Here is an 18,686-nt window from a genome sequence, read left to right as displayed (position 1 = left end):
TTGTCAATCATCTGAACCATCCTTTATTTCTATAAAGATTGTTTTATCATTAATGATTCACAATTAGTACTTTTATAGAAACCTTGAATGTGAAATGGGGAACCAAGGCCAAGGTAGCTTGGTACCGTGGAGTCAAGGGAGCTTGACTTTTTCTTGTGGAAACCACTCCAGCCTTTGGGATCCCCACTGCATTTTTTTCAGACATTCTCTTGATCCAGTTTGCAGCCTGTGTTCCCAATCTTTTCTTGAAAATCCTGAGGTCAGCCATTCTCCCCCTCTGACATACATTTGCCATGTTTGGGGGATTTTTTTGTTTTTTGTTTTTTAATCACTTTAATTTCCCCCTTTCTAGGCCTGGTGACTCTTATTCTTCAGATGTTCTCTTTCTCCTTTATCTTGAGTTTTCACTTAATATTCCAGATTGGGTAAACACAAACTAGTGGATGAATCGCTCCATTTGTCAAAAACTCCCAAGAAAACTGAAGAGCAGTTTTCAAGAGAATGGGCAAAGGCGTGCTTTTTACTTCAAATACCCTAGAAACTGTCAGTGAAGATGCTGCTTAAATATTGAAGGTCCTAGCAGAAAGAACAAAGATAATAGAGGAAGAAAATGGAAGAAAGATGTGCCCTGAGTTGAAGAAGAAATCACAAGCCAATAAAGAAGGGAGATGATGCTAAGTGAGAAAATGGACAATTTGAATTCCATAAAATTCAAAAACTTTTCAGGAAAAAAAAATCCGAATAAGCAAACTAAGACAAGTCTCATTGAAGATAAATTTTCATCTCAGAACCGGGTGGTAAAAGTCTGGTATCTAAAGTGTGTAGGAATTTGACTGGAATCGATGGCGAAAATCCCTTCTCTGATGGTCAAGAGGCATGAAGAAACATTTTCCCTCTGGAGGTGACCCAACAAGATAAAAAAAAAAAAAAAAATTTAATGACATAAAATCTTAGAACTTATTCACAAAGGAAACCATTGGCTTCAGATGAAGACAAATACTTGTAGATAAATTTTAAAAACCTTCTCATTAAATGTCTCTCAAAGAAGCCTGCAATCTGAGGTTAAAAATGTAGTCACAAAATATATCTACATTCACATGTACATCCATACCCTCCCCCTCTCTCTCTCTCTCTCTCTCTCTCTCTCTCTCTCTCTCTCTCTCTCTCTCTCTTTTTAATAGCCTTTTATTTACAGGTTATATGTATGGGTAACTTTACAGCATTAACAATTGCCAAACCTCTTGTTCCAATTTTTCACCTCTTACCCCCTACCCCCTCCCCCAGATGCCAGGATGACCAGTAGATGTTAAATATATTAAAGTATGAATTAGATACACAATAAGTATACATGACCAAAACGTTATTTTGCTGTAGAAAAAGAATCAGACTCTGAAATATTGTACAATTAGCTTGTGAAGGAAATCAAAAATGCAGGTGGGCATAAATATAGGGATGGGGAATTTAATGTAATGGTTTTTAGTCATCTCCCAGAGTCATACCCATACTCTCAAACCGATTTCTACCCATTCACACATACTAACATCAACACATGCATATTCATATACATTCACATACATTTGTATACACACACACACACATTCACACGTGCACACACATATATGCACACGCACATTCGTTTACTTATGAACCAAAGCCTATCCCAAACCAACCGCTGTTACAGGGCTTGAATTAGCATTTTTTGAGAGCACAGACACAAACTACTGCCTTGTGAAAATGTCTTCAATCACTAACAGCAAAGAAGACAGCGAGGGGAGACGTCTGAAGCAGGACTGCATGCCCATCAAGTCCACAACAGGGACAGTGGTGGTCGCTGGAGGAGCTAGGAGTAAATGGCACTAAACCCCTGTTGGGAGAATCTGTGACTTGGTCCAACAATCAGAAAAACAGTTTGGAACAAGGCAACAATAATCACTTGGCTTCTAAATACCCTTTGATCCAAGTTATCCCATCACTGGGTTTAAGTGACAAAGAAATCAATGACTAAACAAAACTGCCACATACAATAATACTCATAACTGCACTTTTATGAAAGCAAAAGGTAGCAAAACTTTGGAAACAGAGTTTTGTCCCCATTGGGTGGCTAATGGCTGAAAAAATAATTTATAATTGTAATGGAGTATTATTATAAGAAATGACAAAGGTAAGGAACTGAGAGGCAAAGGAACATCGTCATTGTTCTGGGGGTACCTTTTGCTAAAAGGGATAACATCCTCCCCCCATTAAGACCTCTCAGAAGAACTTGACCCCTTCTTTTTCTATTGCTAAGCATAGTGATGGGGGTTTTGGCAACAACATGATGCGGCTGGTGTAGACACCAGATGAGGGCGGACACTGCAAGTCGGGGGTCAGTCATGGGAAGAATGCACCGAGGCCGTTCTCTTTGGCAAAAGGCAGGTTTGATTAGGGAAGAACTTACGGGCAAAATGAGGGGACAAACGGACCCGGGAAGGGCAAAAACGAGATCGAGTGGAGAGCGTATGAAGAACAAGTTCCTCAGCGGAACTTAAAATCACGCAGCAGAAAGGGAGCCCCCGTGAGGTCGGGGCGTGCCCTGGGCTGGCAGGCTCGATCCTGAAAGGGGCTCAGCCGCCTACGAGAGTTAGGAGCCGTAAGGAGAAGCGGGGTTGGGAAGCGCAGGGGAGTTCGGGGAAATGGGGCAGGGAGGAGGGCAAAGGGAAGAGTTCCCGGGGGCAGATTCCCCCGGTTCCATCTTCCTCGCCCCGCTCCGGACCCCCCCCCCCGGCACTTTCAGAGCCCTTCCCTGGGGGCTCGCTTCCTTTCTGGGGCCCCCCAACTCTTCCCTTCCATGCAGGGCGGGGGTCCCCGTCGGGTCATCGTGGTCGCGTCTTCCCCAGACAACAGAATGTGGGTCCCCGGGGGAGCAGGCGCGTGTCCGCCTCTGACAGGGCCCAGGACGCTTCTTCAGCGCGGGAAGGGCTTCCTTCCTTTTCAGAGGCTCCTCTTGAACCCCGCGGCTGGGGGGCGCAGTGGCCAGGGTGCGGGGCTCGGAGCCGAGTTCAAATCCTGCCTCAGACGCCGACTGGCTATGGCACATTTCCCTGGGGGTGACTGCCCCGATCCCCGCCACTCGCCTGGCACGTGGCGAGGGGGAGGCAGGCAGGTCCCGGGGGGCCACCGAGGCAAACTGCAGGGGAGAAAAGGGAGGGAAGGCCGAGAAAGGGAAAGGGGAGGGGGAGTGCGTGGCGCATGCGCACAACTGCGCGGGCCGCGGGACCACGGCTTCCTCCGAGCCGGTTTCCCAGGAGCCGACCCCCTCTCCTCTCCAGAGCGATTGCCATGGAAACGGCCAGAGGGGTGGGGTAAGCGACCGTGTCTTCTGACGCTACTTCCGTGTGGGGCTTCCTTCCTGGGTCGCAGTCAGTCCGGCCGGCCCGCGGTCAGTTCTGAGGGGAGACGGGCTCGTTGTGGCCAGAGGTGTCCCCTCCCTCCGCCGGACACCCCTTTCCCTTCTGCACCCCTGACCCTCTGCCCTCCCCCCTCCAGTGGCTTCCTTCCTGTCTCCCAGTCCCTCCCACCTTCTCTTGTTCCTATTTCTTACCTTCCTTCCCCTTATCCTCCCCTCTTCTCGGCCCCTCCCCCACCGCCTATTCTTCAAACCTCCCCCTTCCCCTCCCTCCCCTTTCTCTTTTCCCTCCCTCCTCCTCTTACCCCTCCCCCTCTCCCTCCCACCCCTCCCTCCGGCTCCGGTTCCTCCCCCTTCCCTTCTCCTCCACCCGGCTCTAGGTCTGGAGTCCCTGCCTTTCTCCCCCCCCCCTTCCCCCCCCCTCCTGGCCTGGGCTCCTGGGAGGGGCCTGGCGGGGAGGGGCTCCCCAGGGAGGAAGCTGCCCTTGCAGCGCCCACACCTTCCCGGAGCGACCCCGGCCACTGACCGCGACCTCTCAGGATGCCAGCAAGAGCCCCATGGTGTCGGGGGCCGTCCCGACCACCCCCTGCACTTGTGTCTGTGCGCACGCGCCCTCCTGGCTCCCCTTTGCCGCCCTTGTTCTCGGGCGCCGGCCCCTCCCGGCCGACGTTGTGCCAGCACTGGCACACCCCCACCTGGGCACCTGAGAGCCCTGGCCCCGGATGAGAACACTTGGCAACGGGGGCTGGGCATGGAGGAGCGTGGAAGGAGCTTGGTTTGACCTCCTGGCCAAGGAATTGATTGTGGGGGGGGGTCTTTTTGTCCCGGTTTATGAGCAAATCCTTGTCTGGGAGGATGGCCCCCTCCCCCCTCCCGGGCAGAGGGTGACGGGGGCCTCCAGGGAGAGTCCCTCTGCCAAAATGCCCAAGACTAGTCCAATAGACCTTTCAAGTAGTCGTGGGAGTCCTGTGCTCAGCCCCCTTTTCTGGGAGCAGTGGGGGCAGAGGAGCTCCCCAGCCTGCCCATGATCTGGCTCCGGGTGGGGACTCTAACCCGCTTGGGGCTCACTCAGCCTGCAGGGGTGCTCTCCCCCTTTCCCCTCCTGGCAGCCCTGGGCAGAGACTTGCCTCTCCCTCGCCTGCAGGGCAGGGCTCCGGAGGGGCCCAAGGGGTCCCCCATAAAAGTTGTCCCACTCCTGGCTTGTTTCTGCTGCCCAGCTCTCCCATGAGCAGGGGGATGGGGCTCCCTGGGTTCTTAACCCCCACTCTCCTTAGAGGTGGGGGGGCTTCTCCCTTTCCCAGCTCTCCCATGAGGAGGGGGATGGGAGGCTGTTGGCCTTCCACCCCCGCAGACCCACCCCCTCATGACCTGATCTCTTCCCCAGCCCTGCCCCTCCAGCCTCCCCAGGAGAAGTGAGCTCTGTGGACTCGGGAATGGCCCCCATGCTCCTGCCAGCCACGCTTTGCCAGGTGAGTGGCCTGAGGCCTGGGGAGCACAATCTGGACGGAGCCCCAGAACCTTTGGGACTCTGCTCAGCCAGCCCCGCCCCTGAGAAGGGAGCAGCGGGGATCTGTTGACCCCCAGCTGCAGCTGCGACAACTTCTCTCTGGCCAGGGGAGGACCACTCCAGGGAGCACCTCTCTGGAGTCAGTCCCATCTGCACCTAGGAGTCACTCTGGCCCTTGTCAAGGGCTTTGGGGTTCCTGTTGGCTCCCCACTAAGCCTTGCTGTGAGGGAGGCAGAGGCAGACTTTCGTGCAGGAGAGCCGGCCTTTCCCTTGGGCATCCCAGGCTCGCTTTTTGTGCCAGCTTGTTGGGGCGCCAGCAAGAGACCCCGAGGTCCCAGAGGAAGACGTTTGTCCGGGACCCCTGCATCTGGGAGGGCCGGAGACATGCAGGAGCCAAGAGCCCCTTGGGGCCACGGAGCGCAGGAACATCAGGGCAGAGTCTGGCGGTCAGAGAGGTTTGGTCTCCCAGGTCAGTGTCGGCCATCCAGTGCAACTGCCCTGCCCTTAGGCCTCGGCCCAGAGGGACGCTCTGCTATCTCTGCCCAGAGCCGGGGGCTATCTTTGGGGAGGGCTGCTGATAAGCAGGTTTGGGCCTTGGGCCCTGGTCCAGGATATCAGAGGGGATTCTCTGGGGCTTCTGGGGGCCTTCTGAGACCCCCAGGAGGTGAGGCCGGATGTGAGCCCTCCAACCAGCTGCTGCTGTGATGCATGATGCTATCAGGAGGGGTGTCAGTGAGCCCCTTCCCCCCAGGGGCCTGGAGCAGCACAGACAGAGGCCCTTGGTGTTTCAGGAGCCAGTGACTTTCCAGGATGTGGCGGTGGTCTTCACGCAGGAGCAGTGGGCTTGCCTGGACCCTTCTCAGAAGGCGCTGTACCGGGATGTGATGCTGGAGACCTACCAGAACCTGCTCTGCCTGGGTGAGGGGGCTTCTCCTGGGACCCGGGCCCCTGTGGGGTCTCTGGGCCTTTCGTGGGTCAGAGGCTGAGAGGCACCTGTTGGGCCTTCAGAAGCTGCGCCCTGTGCTGGGTGCTGAGGACCCAGGGACAAAAGGGTCAGAGTCCCTGCCCTCCAGGAGCTTAGGTTTCAGAAGTAAGAACCCCTCTGGACAGGTCAGGGGGGCTCCCTAGCTGGAGGTGCTCGTGGGGAGGGAGGGAGGAGGAGAGGCGAAGGGTTGTGGGTGGGGCATGGCGAGAGTTGGGCAGGCTCGGCCCCTCAGAGCTTGCAAGAGCCAGGATGTTGGGGGGGAGGCATGAAGCAGGGCGGGGTGGCTCTCCCAGCTCTGGCTGTCTCACTCAGTTTGGGTTTGAGTTTTTTCATCTCTGCTTTTTCTTTGGGCTGAGGCTGAGGGAACTTTCCCTTGACCCAAGACTCCCACTTTCCCTGAGCAGGACTGACCGGGTGTAAGCCCCGGATGATCCACCAGCTGGAGCAAGGGGAGGCTCCTTGGATGCCAGAGAGGAGAGTCCTGGACAGCAGCCGTCCAGGTGAGAGCAGCCGTCCCACAGAGTGGGTCAGCAGCCTGTGGAGAAAAGCCCCTACTGCGTGTCAGCCCCAGGAGGGCCATTCCCTGCCCCCCTCAGTCTCCTGACAAGTCCCAGTCTCAGAGAAGGCTCTTGGGGCCCCGAATATGGAGCTGGCAGGAGTCGCCTGTTCTGACTCCTCATGTTAGAGGTAAAGAAATGGAGGCTCAGAGAGTGGCCTCCGTTTTCCCCCAAGCCAGGCCAGGGTGTGCCTATTTCTGTGCCGTGACCCGCTCCTTCCTCTCGCCAAGGTCAGCCTGTGCTTGGTCTGGAGCACTCCCAGCTCCTACATTCTGCCCCCTTCTCTACGTCTCCTGGGTGTCCCCATCGGTGGCCCACATCCACACCAGATCAGAATGTGATCTGCTCTGGCTCTGGCCTCCCCTTCTCAGCTCAAGGCCTCAAATCGTCCATCGGCTTCTTCCTCACCTCTGCCCTTTGGCTCCCGACTTCATCCCTCAGCTGGCAGAGGCTCCAGGTTCTCCAACTTGTCATTTCTCCTTTGGATGGGGATTCTCAGGCCTTGGCTTGAACTGTCTCAAGCTCAGACAAAAAGAAATAACAGCATTGAAGGAAAGCTATTCCTTCCGTTTGGGGGCTTGGACAGCCAACAAGCAGGTCCACCAGCATTTAAGGGCTGGTCCACAACTGTGCTCTCGCCCTCCTCCCTCCTGGCCATTCTGTCTCCTGGCTCTGGACTTTTCTCCGGTTCTCCCCCAGCCTGGAACTTGTCCTCCCCACTGGCATCCCCTGGCTCCTTTCAGGTCCCACCTTCTCCAGGAAGCCTTTCCCAGCCATTCTGCTCTCTGAGATTCTGTCTCGTCTGTGCATGGTGGTCCGCATGCCGACTCCCTCATTGGGCCGGGACCGCCTGCAGAGCAACGTCTTGTTTTGTAGCTGAAGCACTTGGCGCAGTGAGACTGATGACTTCATGTCAGAAACCAGAAGGCCCAATGACTTTGAGATGACGTGATGCTTTCTCTCAAATTTGGCTCCTCTTAGATACAAAGTTTTCACCGGGGCCGTAGGTGCAGTCACCAGGGTTGCCCAGTTCAGAATTACAGTCATTATTCTTATTTACTAAAACAAAGCTCAGGAAAACATTAAGAATCTGGAACCCCTTTTGGGATAGGAAAAGTCATTCCATATTTAGAAATCAGCTACTTAAAGAGCCATCGAATCCACGGACTGGCAGTTGGGAAATAAATATGGGTGAAATCAGATGAACTATTTGGAGGAAATGAAATGTTTAGGAATTGGTGAGATGAAGAAAGGAAGGAAACAAGTGTTTATGGAGCATGTACTGTGTGTCAAGGACTTTACAGAGAGCTCCTTTAATGTCAACCAGAGCTGTGAACTTAGGTACTTTTATGATCCCCATTTCAGAGTTGAGAAAACTGAGACAAACAGGTTAAGTGACTAGCTTAAGGTCACAGAAGTCTCTGAGAATTTCTGACTTTAGCCAGAACTCCATCTGCCTGCCACCCTACAATGGAACTAATATGGAGAACTCAGCAGACAGTCATTGTATAGGAATCCTGAAGACAGGGCAGTGGGTCCCTGATGTATGTGCTTGGGATAAAGAGACCATCCTTCCCTCAGGGAACTGACTCCTCCCTTTCCCTCTGCATCTACATACAATTATGTGTTTCTCTGTATATGTGTGTGCACACACAGGGAGAAGCTGTACCCCCATCCTCAGGGTAGGACTGGTTTCCTTTTTTTGTCCCATTCTCCCAGCACTGAGCTCAAGAGCTGGACTGCAGGGGTTGCATACAGAGTAAATCCTAGGCTGGTAAGAAGGCCGGGTTCTCAGTACTGATTGGCCAGAATTCCTCATCATGGTCAGGGCACCTCCCTTCAGCTAATCATCTTCCTCTCCATGCAGGCATTGTAGTGTTCAGATCTCAATTGGACTTTGATCCATGTCTCCAGGAACACCTCCTGATAGCCTGCCATTGTGCCTTTGAAATCCATAGACTCGTGTTCCCTGGAGCTAGATAAATGGAAAAGTAAGACAGTCAGCACTTTGGTAAGATTTAGAGTTTGAACCCGAGATTTGTGGTGGAGCTGATCCCAGTCCAGTCACTGAACCTCCTTTCTGCCTCTAGCCCAGATAGGACTCTCTCACCAGGTCTTACCTGACTGAAAGTCATCCAGCCACTGCCCAATGATTTCCAGATAGCAGGAGCTGACCCCATTATGAGGAAGCAGCCTGAAAACCATGAGGATAGTAATGAGACCACCCATCTACTACTGATGACCTGTGTGACCAGATCCAAATCTTTTTATTGTTTAATGCCTCTTTTCTTTTTTAGGCGGTTCTTTTTAGGAGTCTTAATAACTGTTCTCCCTCACAAGGTGGTTGGGAAGATCAGTGTGAAAATTTTTTATAGACCATAAATAATGTCTGGCTCAACAAGGTGTTGACATTGTTCTTTCCCCTAGTTTAGTGAAATGACTGTTTTAAGAAGAGAAGCAGAAGGAGCTAAGTGCGTAACAAGGGGCTCTAATAGATGTTTCCATTTTCTTTATTTCAGATTGGGAGACTAGGCCTGAAAACAAAGCATCAACTGCAAAACTGGGCTTTTTGATAGAACAGTTAGGCTCAAAGAAACTTATAGGCGATGTTCTCTGTCTTTACAACTTAAAGGAAGACTGGGAAATTGATGCCAGATTAGGGAGCCATCAGAGTATTGAGATGAATGATTCTCAGCAAGAAAAAATCACCCAAACAGAAATTCTCAATGAAGCAAGAAGCCATGAATGTACTACATTCAGTCAAAATATCGGCATAAAACCAAATCTTTTTTCACAATATAAAATGTCTCTCGGAAAAAACCTCTATAAATATGCTTCACCCAGAAAAAGTTTTCTTCCACTTTCAGACCAAAATAAATATAATATCTATTCAAAGAAGATATTTTCTCAGTATAATGAATATGGGAAATCTTTTACTTCTCAATCAGACTTTATTGATTCATTTAGCTTATATCCTGGAGAGAAAATTAATGAGTATAAAGAATGTGGGAAAGACACAAACCTTAGCCTGTTTATTACTTGCCATCAGACAATAGATATTGGAGAAAAAATATCCAAGTTCAGCAACTTTGAAGGGGCTTCCTCAGAAAGTGTAAAGTTTTTTGAACATCAGAGAACTTGTACTGGAGATAAACCTTATGAGTATAATAAATGTAAGTCTGTCAATCACAGCTCATATCTTAGTTATCATGAGAGGATTTTTACTGAGAAGAAATCTTATGAATGCAATGACTGTGGAAAGGTTTTTTTTGAGAGTAGAATGCTAACTCATCAGAGAACTTGTATTGGAGAGATACCCTATAAATGTAATGAATGTAAAAAGGCTTTTCCCCAGAGCTCAGGAGTCACCCATATTCAGATAATTAATAGTGTAGAGAAATCTTACAAATGTAAACACTGTTGGAAGACCTTTTGCCAAAAGGGGCAACTTATTGAACATGAGAGAACCCATATTGGAGAGAAACCTTATAAATGTGATCAGTGTGAAAAGACCTTTAGCCAGAGTACACGTCTTTCCCAACATCATAGAATTCATACTGGTGAGAAACCTTTTAAATGTAATCACTGTGGGAAGACCTTTTCTGCCAGACGATCACTCACTCAGCATCAAAGGATTCATACTGGAGAGAAACCTTATAAATGTGATCAGTGTGAGAAGACCTTCCACCAGAGCACACATCTTTCCCAACATCAGAGAATTCATACTGGAGAGAAACCTTACAAATGTAATCATTGTTGGAAAGCTTTTCGCCAGAGAGGTCAACTTACTGAACATGAGAGAACCCATACTGGAGAGAAACCTTATAAATGTGATCAGTGTGAGAAGACCTTCCATCGGAGCACGCATCTTTCCCAACACCAAAGAATTCATACTGGTGAGAAACCTTTTGAATGTAATCACTGTGGGAAGACCTTTTCTGCAAGACAGTCACTTACTCAACATCAAAGGATTCATACTGGCGAGAAACCTTATAAATGTGATCAATGTGAGAAGACCTTCCACCAGAGCACACATCTTTCCCAACATCAGAGAATTCATACTGGAGAGAAACCTTACAAATGTAATTATTGTTGGAAGGCCTATCGCCAGAGAGGTCAACTTACTGAACATGAGAGAATCCATACTGGAGAGAAACCTTATAAATGTGATCAGTGTGAGAAGACCTTTCATCGGAGCACACACCTTTCCCAGCATCAGAGAATCCATACTGGTGAGAAACCTTTTGAATGTAATCGCTGTGAGAAGACCTTTTCCACAAGGCAATCACTTACTCAGCATGAGAGGATTCATACTGGAGAGAGACCTTATGAATGTAATGAATGCAGAAAGACCTTCCATGTGAAGAAGGAGCTTACCCAGCATCAGAGAATTCACACTGGAGAGAAACCTTATAAATGTTACCACTGTAGGAAGGCCTTCCGCTTGAGTACACAACTTACCCAGCATCAGAGAATTCATACTGGAGATAAACCTTTTTGTTGCAATCACTGTGGGAAGACCTTCCGGCTAAGCACACAGTTTATCCGACATCAGAGAATTCATACTGGAGAGAAACCTTACAGATGTAATCATTGTTGGAAGGCCTTTTCCCTTAGAGGGCAACTTACTGAACATGAGAGAACCCATACTGGAGAAAAACTTTATAAATGTGATCAGTGTGAAAAGACATTCCATCGGAGCATACACTTTTCCCAGCATCAGAGAATTCAAACTGGTGAGAAACCTTTTGAATGTCATCAATGTAGGAAGTCTTTCTTTCAGAGAATACATCTTACTCGACACCAGAGAATTCATACTGGAGAAAAACCTTATAAATGTGATCAGTGTGGGAAGACTTTTGGCCAGAAAGGCAATCTTACTCAATCAGCATAATCAATATAAGAAGGCCTTTGAAGAGAATACACAACTTATCCAGCAACAGCAGAACCTTTGTACTGGAGAAGAGCTTTATGAGAGGAATCAATGTTAAAAAATTGCGTGTGTGTGTGTTTGTGTGTGTGTGTGTGAACTACGTAGCATCAGACAGTTCAAACTGGAGAGAAATCTTGTGAAAAAGGCTTCTTGTAAAGAAATAACTGACATGAGAATCTCCATAGAGAAAAAAAAATTTTATAAATATATTCTGTGTTGGGTGTCCTTCAGTCTAAGTATAGAGATTACCCTACAATAGATAGTAACCTTAGATATGTACTCAATTGTGTCAAGGTTTTCAATGTGATATCTTCAATTTACATCAGAGAATTCTTATTGGTGAGAAACTTCATGAATATAATCAATGTTATGAGGCATTCAGCCATAAAGGCCTTCTATCTGTACATTAGATTAATATATATAGGAATAAAACCTTATGAACATAAAGAGACTGGGGAAGTCTGCTTTAGAGATCTCCTTATTCTATACCAGAAAATGAATGTTGGAAGGCCTTGCAAGTGAGGATATAGTTTACCTAACATTATAGAATTCATAGAGGAGAAATTCTTCTGAACATGTTTTTAATGTAAGGAAACCTAAACACATAGTGATATCCCAACATCAGTGGTATCATTTTGGATAGAAACCTTATAAATATTTAATGTGAAATTAGAGTGAAAAATAATTTAATTAATGTAACTGAGTATAACATCATAAATAAATGAATGGAGGTGCTCTGTTCCCTGAGTTGCCATATCATGAATGTCACAATGGAGGAAAACAGTATTGTGTCAGGAATAAGGAAAGATCTTTTCCTAAAATGCAAAACTTTCTTGTCTTCAAGAATATTCATTTGAAAGAAACCTAATGTAAAAAACTGTGGGCAGGCCTTCTTGAAATTAGAATAGTGTAACAATAGAGAATTCTGGAGAGAAATTTTATAAATGTGGAAAGTCTTCCCTCTGACTGTATTGCTAAATAACTAAATGAAATGGCTTAATTATTAAAAAAAATTATAACAAATGCAAAAGGGCTTTCTTTCAAAATGGAGGACTTGCCTGAAATCTGCATTTATCCTAAATGTTCTGTGATTGTAAGGAATTTGGGAAGGTGTTCCTTATGTCAGCACAGTTTATACAATGTCAGAGAATTCATATTGCAGAAAGTGATAGGCATTCTACCATGGTTTAAATACTGTATGAAATATCAAACAGTTCTTCCTCAAAAGAGAAATGTGTTAAATCCATCCATTAGAAGTTTTTGTTTCTTTGTCCAAAAAAAAAAAAAAATTAAATAGGGTTGTTGCATTCATACAGATGCAGAATTTATTTTTCTAGCTTGAAAAAAAAAAAAACAGCTATGAGCTTAAAAAAAATTAAGTACATGTGTTAACTTGCACATTTATACAAAGATATGCTTAAATGTCAGTATTTTACCAAAAATATGTGTTTTCATCTCCCAATGAATGAATCAGCATTTGTTAAACCGTAAGTATGTGCTGGATCCTATGCCTAAGTTCTGTGGATACAATTAGAAGTAATAACATAGTTCCTGATCCCAAGGATCTATCATAATAGGACAAGACAACACATTTGATGAAATAATTACTCCAGACAAGTGTTTTGCTCTGGACAGTCAGAAGTGATGAATATAATTGATACATGTCCTTTCTAGGAGAATTAGTTACAAAAATAGATTTATTGCACTGCAAAAGAACAGCAACAGTAGGTAAAGAGCCAGAAGATGGAAAAAGGTGGAAGTGTGGCAGGAGAGATGATAACAATGTTCTTGGGGAGGATTGGGATGGGGTGGTGTCATATAAAGGAGTTGACCTTGTTGAGGAAAAAAATGTAACCAGAATGGATAATGCTTTTTTTGACCTAGGATTAAATACGCTCTAGCACATAGCATATCACAATCTGGCAAATGAACTACAATATTAAATTCATATCAGCTTTTTGGCAGCAAAAATCTGGAGGCAAAATGGTGGGTTGAAAACTTGGTTCATGAATATAAGGGATTGTTTTTGCTCCGTGCGAAACTATTGAATATGAGAAATTATTAAAAATGTTCTAATAACTTACAAAGCAGTAATCAAAACAGTTTGATGCTGTGGAATAGTGAAATAGATTAGATACACAATATATTATAGTAAAAGACCACAATTTAGTGTTTAATTTCATTATGTTCACTTCTTTTTTCTGTTTTTTTCCTCTCCCATGGTTTTTCCCTTTTGTTCTTATTTTTTCTCTCCCAACATGATTCATAAAGCAATATGTATTTTTTAAAAAAAATTTTAAGAATACATTGGAGAACTTTTAAAAACTCAATAACATCACCACTAACAAAATATAGTCTGCTAACATGAACAAAAGGCAAGAATCTCAAATGTATTGATGAAAAAATAGTGGGAAGGAAGGCAACAGATCTATAAGTACGAGTTTTCTAATTATACTACAGAGCAGTAATCACTAAACTAATTTGAAGCTAGTTAATAAACAGTATTGAGCAACAGAATAAATTAAGTGTACAACAAGTGGAAAAAATCCAATATTTGATAAATCCAAAGATCCCATTTGGGAAAAGACTGATAAAAACTACTAAGAAAATTAGACAATGATCTGGCAGAAATTAGAATTAGACCACTGCCTTCTACGATAAACTCCAAATGCATATGTGACTTACATCTAAAAATTCAGATTATAGGTGCAAGGAAGAAATTATGGAAAATGGAAGACTTTGTGATTAAACATAGGATAAGACCACAGGAATTAGACAATTTTGATATTATAAAATTTAAAAGTTTTTTCAAAACTAATATACTTAAAATTAGAAGGGAAAACTTAACTGGGTAAAAAGAATCTTCACAGCAAATTTCATTAATAAAGATCTCTTAGTTTAAGAGAAATAAACTGATTCAAGCTTATAAGACTAAAAGTCATTCTCCAATAGCTAAAAAGTCAAAGAATATAAACAGTTTTCACAAGGAAAAATCTAAACTTTACCAAATATGGAAAAAAATGATCTCAATAATTATAGAAATATTAAACCAACTTATCACACCATACTTGTAAGACTAACAAAGATGACAAAAGAGGAAAATAACAAATGTTGATGGAGCTACAGGAAGGAAAGCATACTACTGAACTGTTGGCAGAAAGAGAAAAATGTCCTGTACCATACAAAAATATTCATATCAGCTCTTTTGTGGTGGCAAAGAATTGGAAACTAAGAGGATGAGGAAGGGGAAGGTTTTTAAACAAATTATATGTGGATATAAAAATATTGTGCCACAAGAAATAATGAAAGTGTTTCATAGAGGAGTCAGTGCAAGGAAGGAACAGAAAATAATACTGGGGTTCTGAATCTCAGTGACTTGGAGAATGATGGTGCCCTTGATTGTATTGGGGAAGTTAGAAAGAGATTACCAGTTTGAGATGTCTAGTAGGTAGTGGGAGATGCAAGACTAGAGGTCAGAAGAGAGATTAAGGCTAGATGAGTAGATCTGAGAATCATAGAGATAATAGTTGAATTCATAGGAGCTGATGAGGTCACCAAATGAAATAGGACCCCAAAAAAGAGGAAGGAGAAAGGAAGACCCAAGTCAGAACTCTGTGGGAGACTTGGAAGTAGTGAGATAAGTAGGGTAAACCAGGAAAAATGACTATTTATCCCAAAATCTAGAAAAAAGAACAATCAAGGTTAGGAGTATGAAGAAGTGTGATATAGGTTCCAAATGTCCAAGGCTGCAGGAGATTGAAAAAAGGCCATGAGAATACTTCCAATGGAATGATGGTTAGGAGTCAGACTTCATTGATGATGACCCTATCAAGGTGTTCACTATGGCCAGGGGAAGTATTCATGATTGAACAAGGAGAAGAGTTGACTTGAAAAAATTAAAGAAACCTTTTCAATTACTTGTATGTTAGGGGCCTTTCTGAAAGCTTAGCCTGAAAAAATAAGAAAATACCAGGCTGGGGTAGTGCAAGGTCAATTTATCAGGTTGATGGATAACAGCATTGAATAAGAAGGGGTACAGGCAGGACCTCATTGTGCATGTACTCAGGGCCTATTTTCCAACAAACTGAGACTATGATCATTGACCGTTGCTGAGGACTTCAGAGTGTTTGCTGTCATGCATGAGAATACCTTGACAGGTAATGAATGCAGAGGAGTGAGCATGGGATCTGAGGAGACCCTCACCAACTTTAACTTGGCTATAATTCTTTAGTGGCAGTGAGAACTATAAGGTATAAAAAAGGAGGCAGGCAGAGAGGCAAGGAGAGGAGTTCCTGAATATGCAACTGATTGGTAATAAAGCTGTCTTCTCTTTCCCACTCCTCTGGCTTCTGACTATTCTTCTCAATAACACAGCTGGCCGTGTCCAGTAGTACTCTGAAGACCAGTAACGGTAAGACCCCTGGCTGCCCCCAGTGGTAGGATCCAAACACTTAAACGTTTTTAAATTATATAAAGAATGCCATTGGAACCAGAATAAGTGAATGGGGGATTCCTTATAATGGTTATCTCAGAAGATTTATAGGGATTGGGCATATCTATGTGTATGACCCAAACTCATATTCTAGTAAAGAAATTGTTAAACAAACACTTCCTAAAGAATAAAATGCAAACTATAGATTATACAGAAGATCACTGTTAGCAAATAAAAGAAATTCTTACCCAAATACCTCTAAATTGGCATCTCATACTCATCAGATTCATGATGATGACAATACTCTGTACTGAGGGTTTGAATCATTGGGGGAAAAGCTAGTCTCCTAATATTCTGTTGGTGGACATGAAAAATGGGCCAGGCATTGTGGAAAATCATTTAGAATTAGGTAGGAAAGTAATTGTATAACCCTTTGATTAATTTATCCTACTGCTGGGTAATAAAACTGCCATATGTAAGAAAATGTTTGTAGCAACACTGTTATTTTAAAATAAAATTAAACTACTTTTTGGGTTTTACATTGCCCCTGCCTTTTCTTTATTCCTTTCCAGAAAGCTATTCCTTATAACTCAAAATTTTATAAAAGAAAGAGAAAAAAGGAAAAAAATCAGCAAAAAAACAATCATTCTATTAAAAAAAAAAAAAAATCTAAAAATATGTCCCAAACCTCTAAAACTTCTGCATTTGCAGAGAAATGAAGTGAGGGGTTCTCATTCTCTTCTTTGGAGCCATGTTTATTCTTCATCATTTTGCAGGGTTCACTCTCGATTGTTTGGTGGAGGTGGCTGTTTCCATTGACATTACTGGAATTGTTTCTGTATGTTGTTTTCTTGGCTCTGCATCATTTGCATAAAACTTGCCATGCTTCTCTGTATCCACAATATTCATTGCTTTTGTTTTTTAATAACCGAATTCATTCCAATAAGAAGGGAATCATTTCATTACTTTCCTGGGCCACAATGTGTTCAATGGTTGCCCAGGTGATGGATATCTGCTTTGTTCTAAAGGAGCTGGAGTGTACTAAGCAAGCAAAGTGGGAGGCTCGTGGGAGGACAGATGGTGATCAGAGAGAGAGAGGAGGCAACTTGGAATCTTGGCTAGACAATTCACTACTTGGAACACTTTGTCTTAACCTCTCTGGGCTTCAGTATTTTCTATACTGGGAGAGGATGAGTGGGAGGCACTTGAGCGGAACCAGTCAATGCCAGGGAGGGAACCTCTGCCTCCCCCCCAACCTTGGAAACATTTTTTCCCTCAAAAGTTTGTCCTCATGAAAGGGACCCACATGTGGCAGCCCTTTTTATAGTGACAAGAAACTGGAAACTGAGTGGATACCCATCACTTGGAGAATGGCTGAATAAGTTATGGTATATGGATGTTATGGAATTTATTCTATAAGAAATGATCAGCAGGATGATTTCAGAGAAACTTGAAGAGACTTACATGAACTGATGCTGAGTGAAATGAGCAGAACCAGGAGATCATTGTACACAGCAACAATAAGATTATACAATAATCAATTTTGATGGATGTGGTTCTTTTCAACAATGAGATGATTCAGATCAGTTCCAATAATCTGGTGAAGAGAGCCATCTACATCCAGAGAGAGTGAGTGTGGATCACAACATAACATTTTCACTCTTTCTGTTGTTTGCTTGCATTTTGTTTTCTTTCTCAGTTTTCTTCTTTCTTGATCAGATTTTTCTTGTGCAGCAAGATAACTATATAAATATGTATATATTTATTGGATTTAACATATTTAATGTGTTTTGGATTACCTGCCATCTAGGGGAGAGGATGGGGAGAAGGAAGGAATAATTTAGAACAGAAGATTTTGCAAGGGTTAATGTTTAAAAATTACCCATGCATATGTTTTGCAAATAAAAAGCTTTAATTTAAAAAGAAAAAGGAAAAAAATAAAAACTTTGTCCTCACAAAATGCTTAAGCTTTTCTAGGAGTAATGAGTAATGGAAACAGAGGGAGAGCTTGAGATCTGGAAAAACAGGAGGCTTTTCTCCCTGCTTCACAGCTCCTCCTGAATCTTGAGGCTCTACTCCAGAAAAACCATTCCCCTCGCCCAACACCTCTGGCCTAGCTTGGACACAAACTAATCTTGGGTCTCTGTTACTTCCTCTGCAAGGTAAGGTTTCCCCAAGAAGCTCTCATAGTCTGCAAGTCTTCAAGATGTGGACCCTGGGTGAGTTTAGCCTCAGTCATGTTAAGAGGTGAATGGGGCTCCCTCTAGGCTCTTGGGCAAATGAAGTCTCCCTTATTACTCTAAGGATCCTTATTACTCTAAGGTGATAATTAGAGAAAACATTGGAAGGGGAAGGGGCACTTCATTTCAAGTTCTCTTTTGGGGGAGCTCTCCCTCCCCTAAATCTTCTATTCATTACTAGTTTTTTTACACTTTAAATCAGTGTCATACTGTTGGGGTATGCCAAAAAGTTGGGGTAGCAGGTTGTGGGTTGCAGTGTCATCTCTGAAAGAATTTAGGCTCAAAACATCTCCAAATCAAGTAAGAGCATTTATTTGGGCATTTACTTAGGACAAAGGGTAATGTACTTGGGGGCCTTCTTCTTAAGGGAGACAGGTCCCCCAGCAGAGTAAGGGGAGAGGTTAGGGAGAGCAGGGAGAATGAGAGAACAGGAAAATTGGACAACCTCAGCTAAAATGAACATGGGGAAAATCCCTGTTATTAGATACATCTCAGATATGACATACATGGGAAAATCCTTTTGCCCTAGAGTCAGGATATACTAGTTAAATATGCAAGGGAAAAGGTCCTTTTGTGGACTCAGGTTTTGGGAGCTGGAGCAAGCTAAGATTCCATTGCTACAAGTGGAAGCACTGGTGAGAAATAAT

At 44.4% G+C, this 18,686-nt stretch overlaps 1 protein-coding gene across 3 annotated transcripts; it reads left to right on the top strand.

Annotated features, from left to right (window-relative positions):
- Positions 1–3,380: 3,380 nt before the first annotated feature.
- LOC100931245 (zinc finger protein 271-like) lies at positions 3,381–12,656 on the top strand. Of its 3 annotated transcripts, none has more exons than XM_031968351.1 (6): positions 3,381–3,418; positions 4,770–4,854; positions 5,194–5,361; positions 5,684–5,810; positions 6,282–6,377; positions 8,954–12,656. In XM_031968351.1, the coding sequence occupies exons 2-6, from the start codon at positions 4,819–4,821 to the stop codon at positions 11,326–11,328; spliced, it is 2,802 nt and encodes a 933-aa protein (XP_031824211.1). In that variant the 5' UTR covers positions 3,381–3,418; positions 4,770–4,818; the 3' UTR covers positions 11,329–12,656. The 3 variants fall into 3 exon arrangements, with proteins under 3 accessions (XP_031824211.1, XP_031824213.1, XP_031824212.1); XM_031968352.1 differs by having other exon boundaries at positions 3,387–3,456; XM_031968353.1 differs by lacking the exon at positions 5,194–5,361.
- The last annotated feature ends 6,030 nt before the right edge of the window (positions 12,657–18,686 follow it).

This window comes from Sarcophilus harrisii, chromosome 4 (assembly GCF_902635505.1).
Source record: "Sarcophilus harrisii chromosome 4, mSarHar1.11, whole genome shotgun sequence".
NCBI lineage: Eukaryota > Metazoa > Chordata > Mammalia > Dasyuromorphia > Dasyuridae > Sarcophilus > Sarcophilus harrisii.
This window is presented reverse-complemented; position numbering and strand designations above follow the sequence as displayed.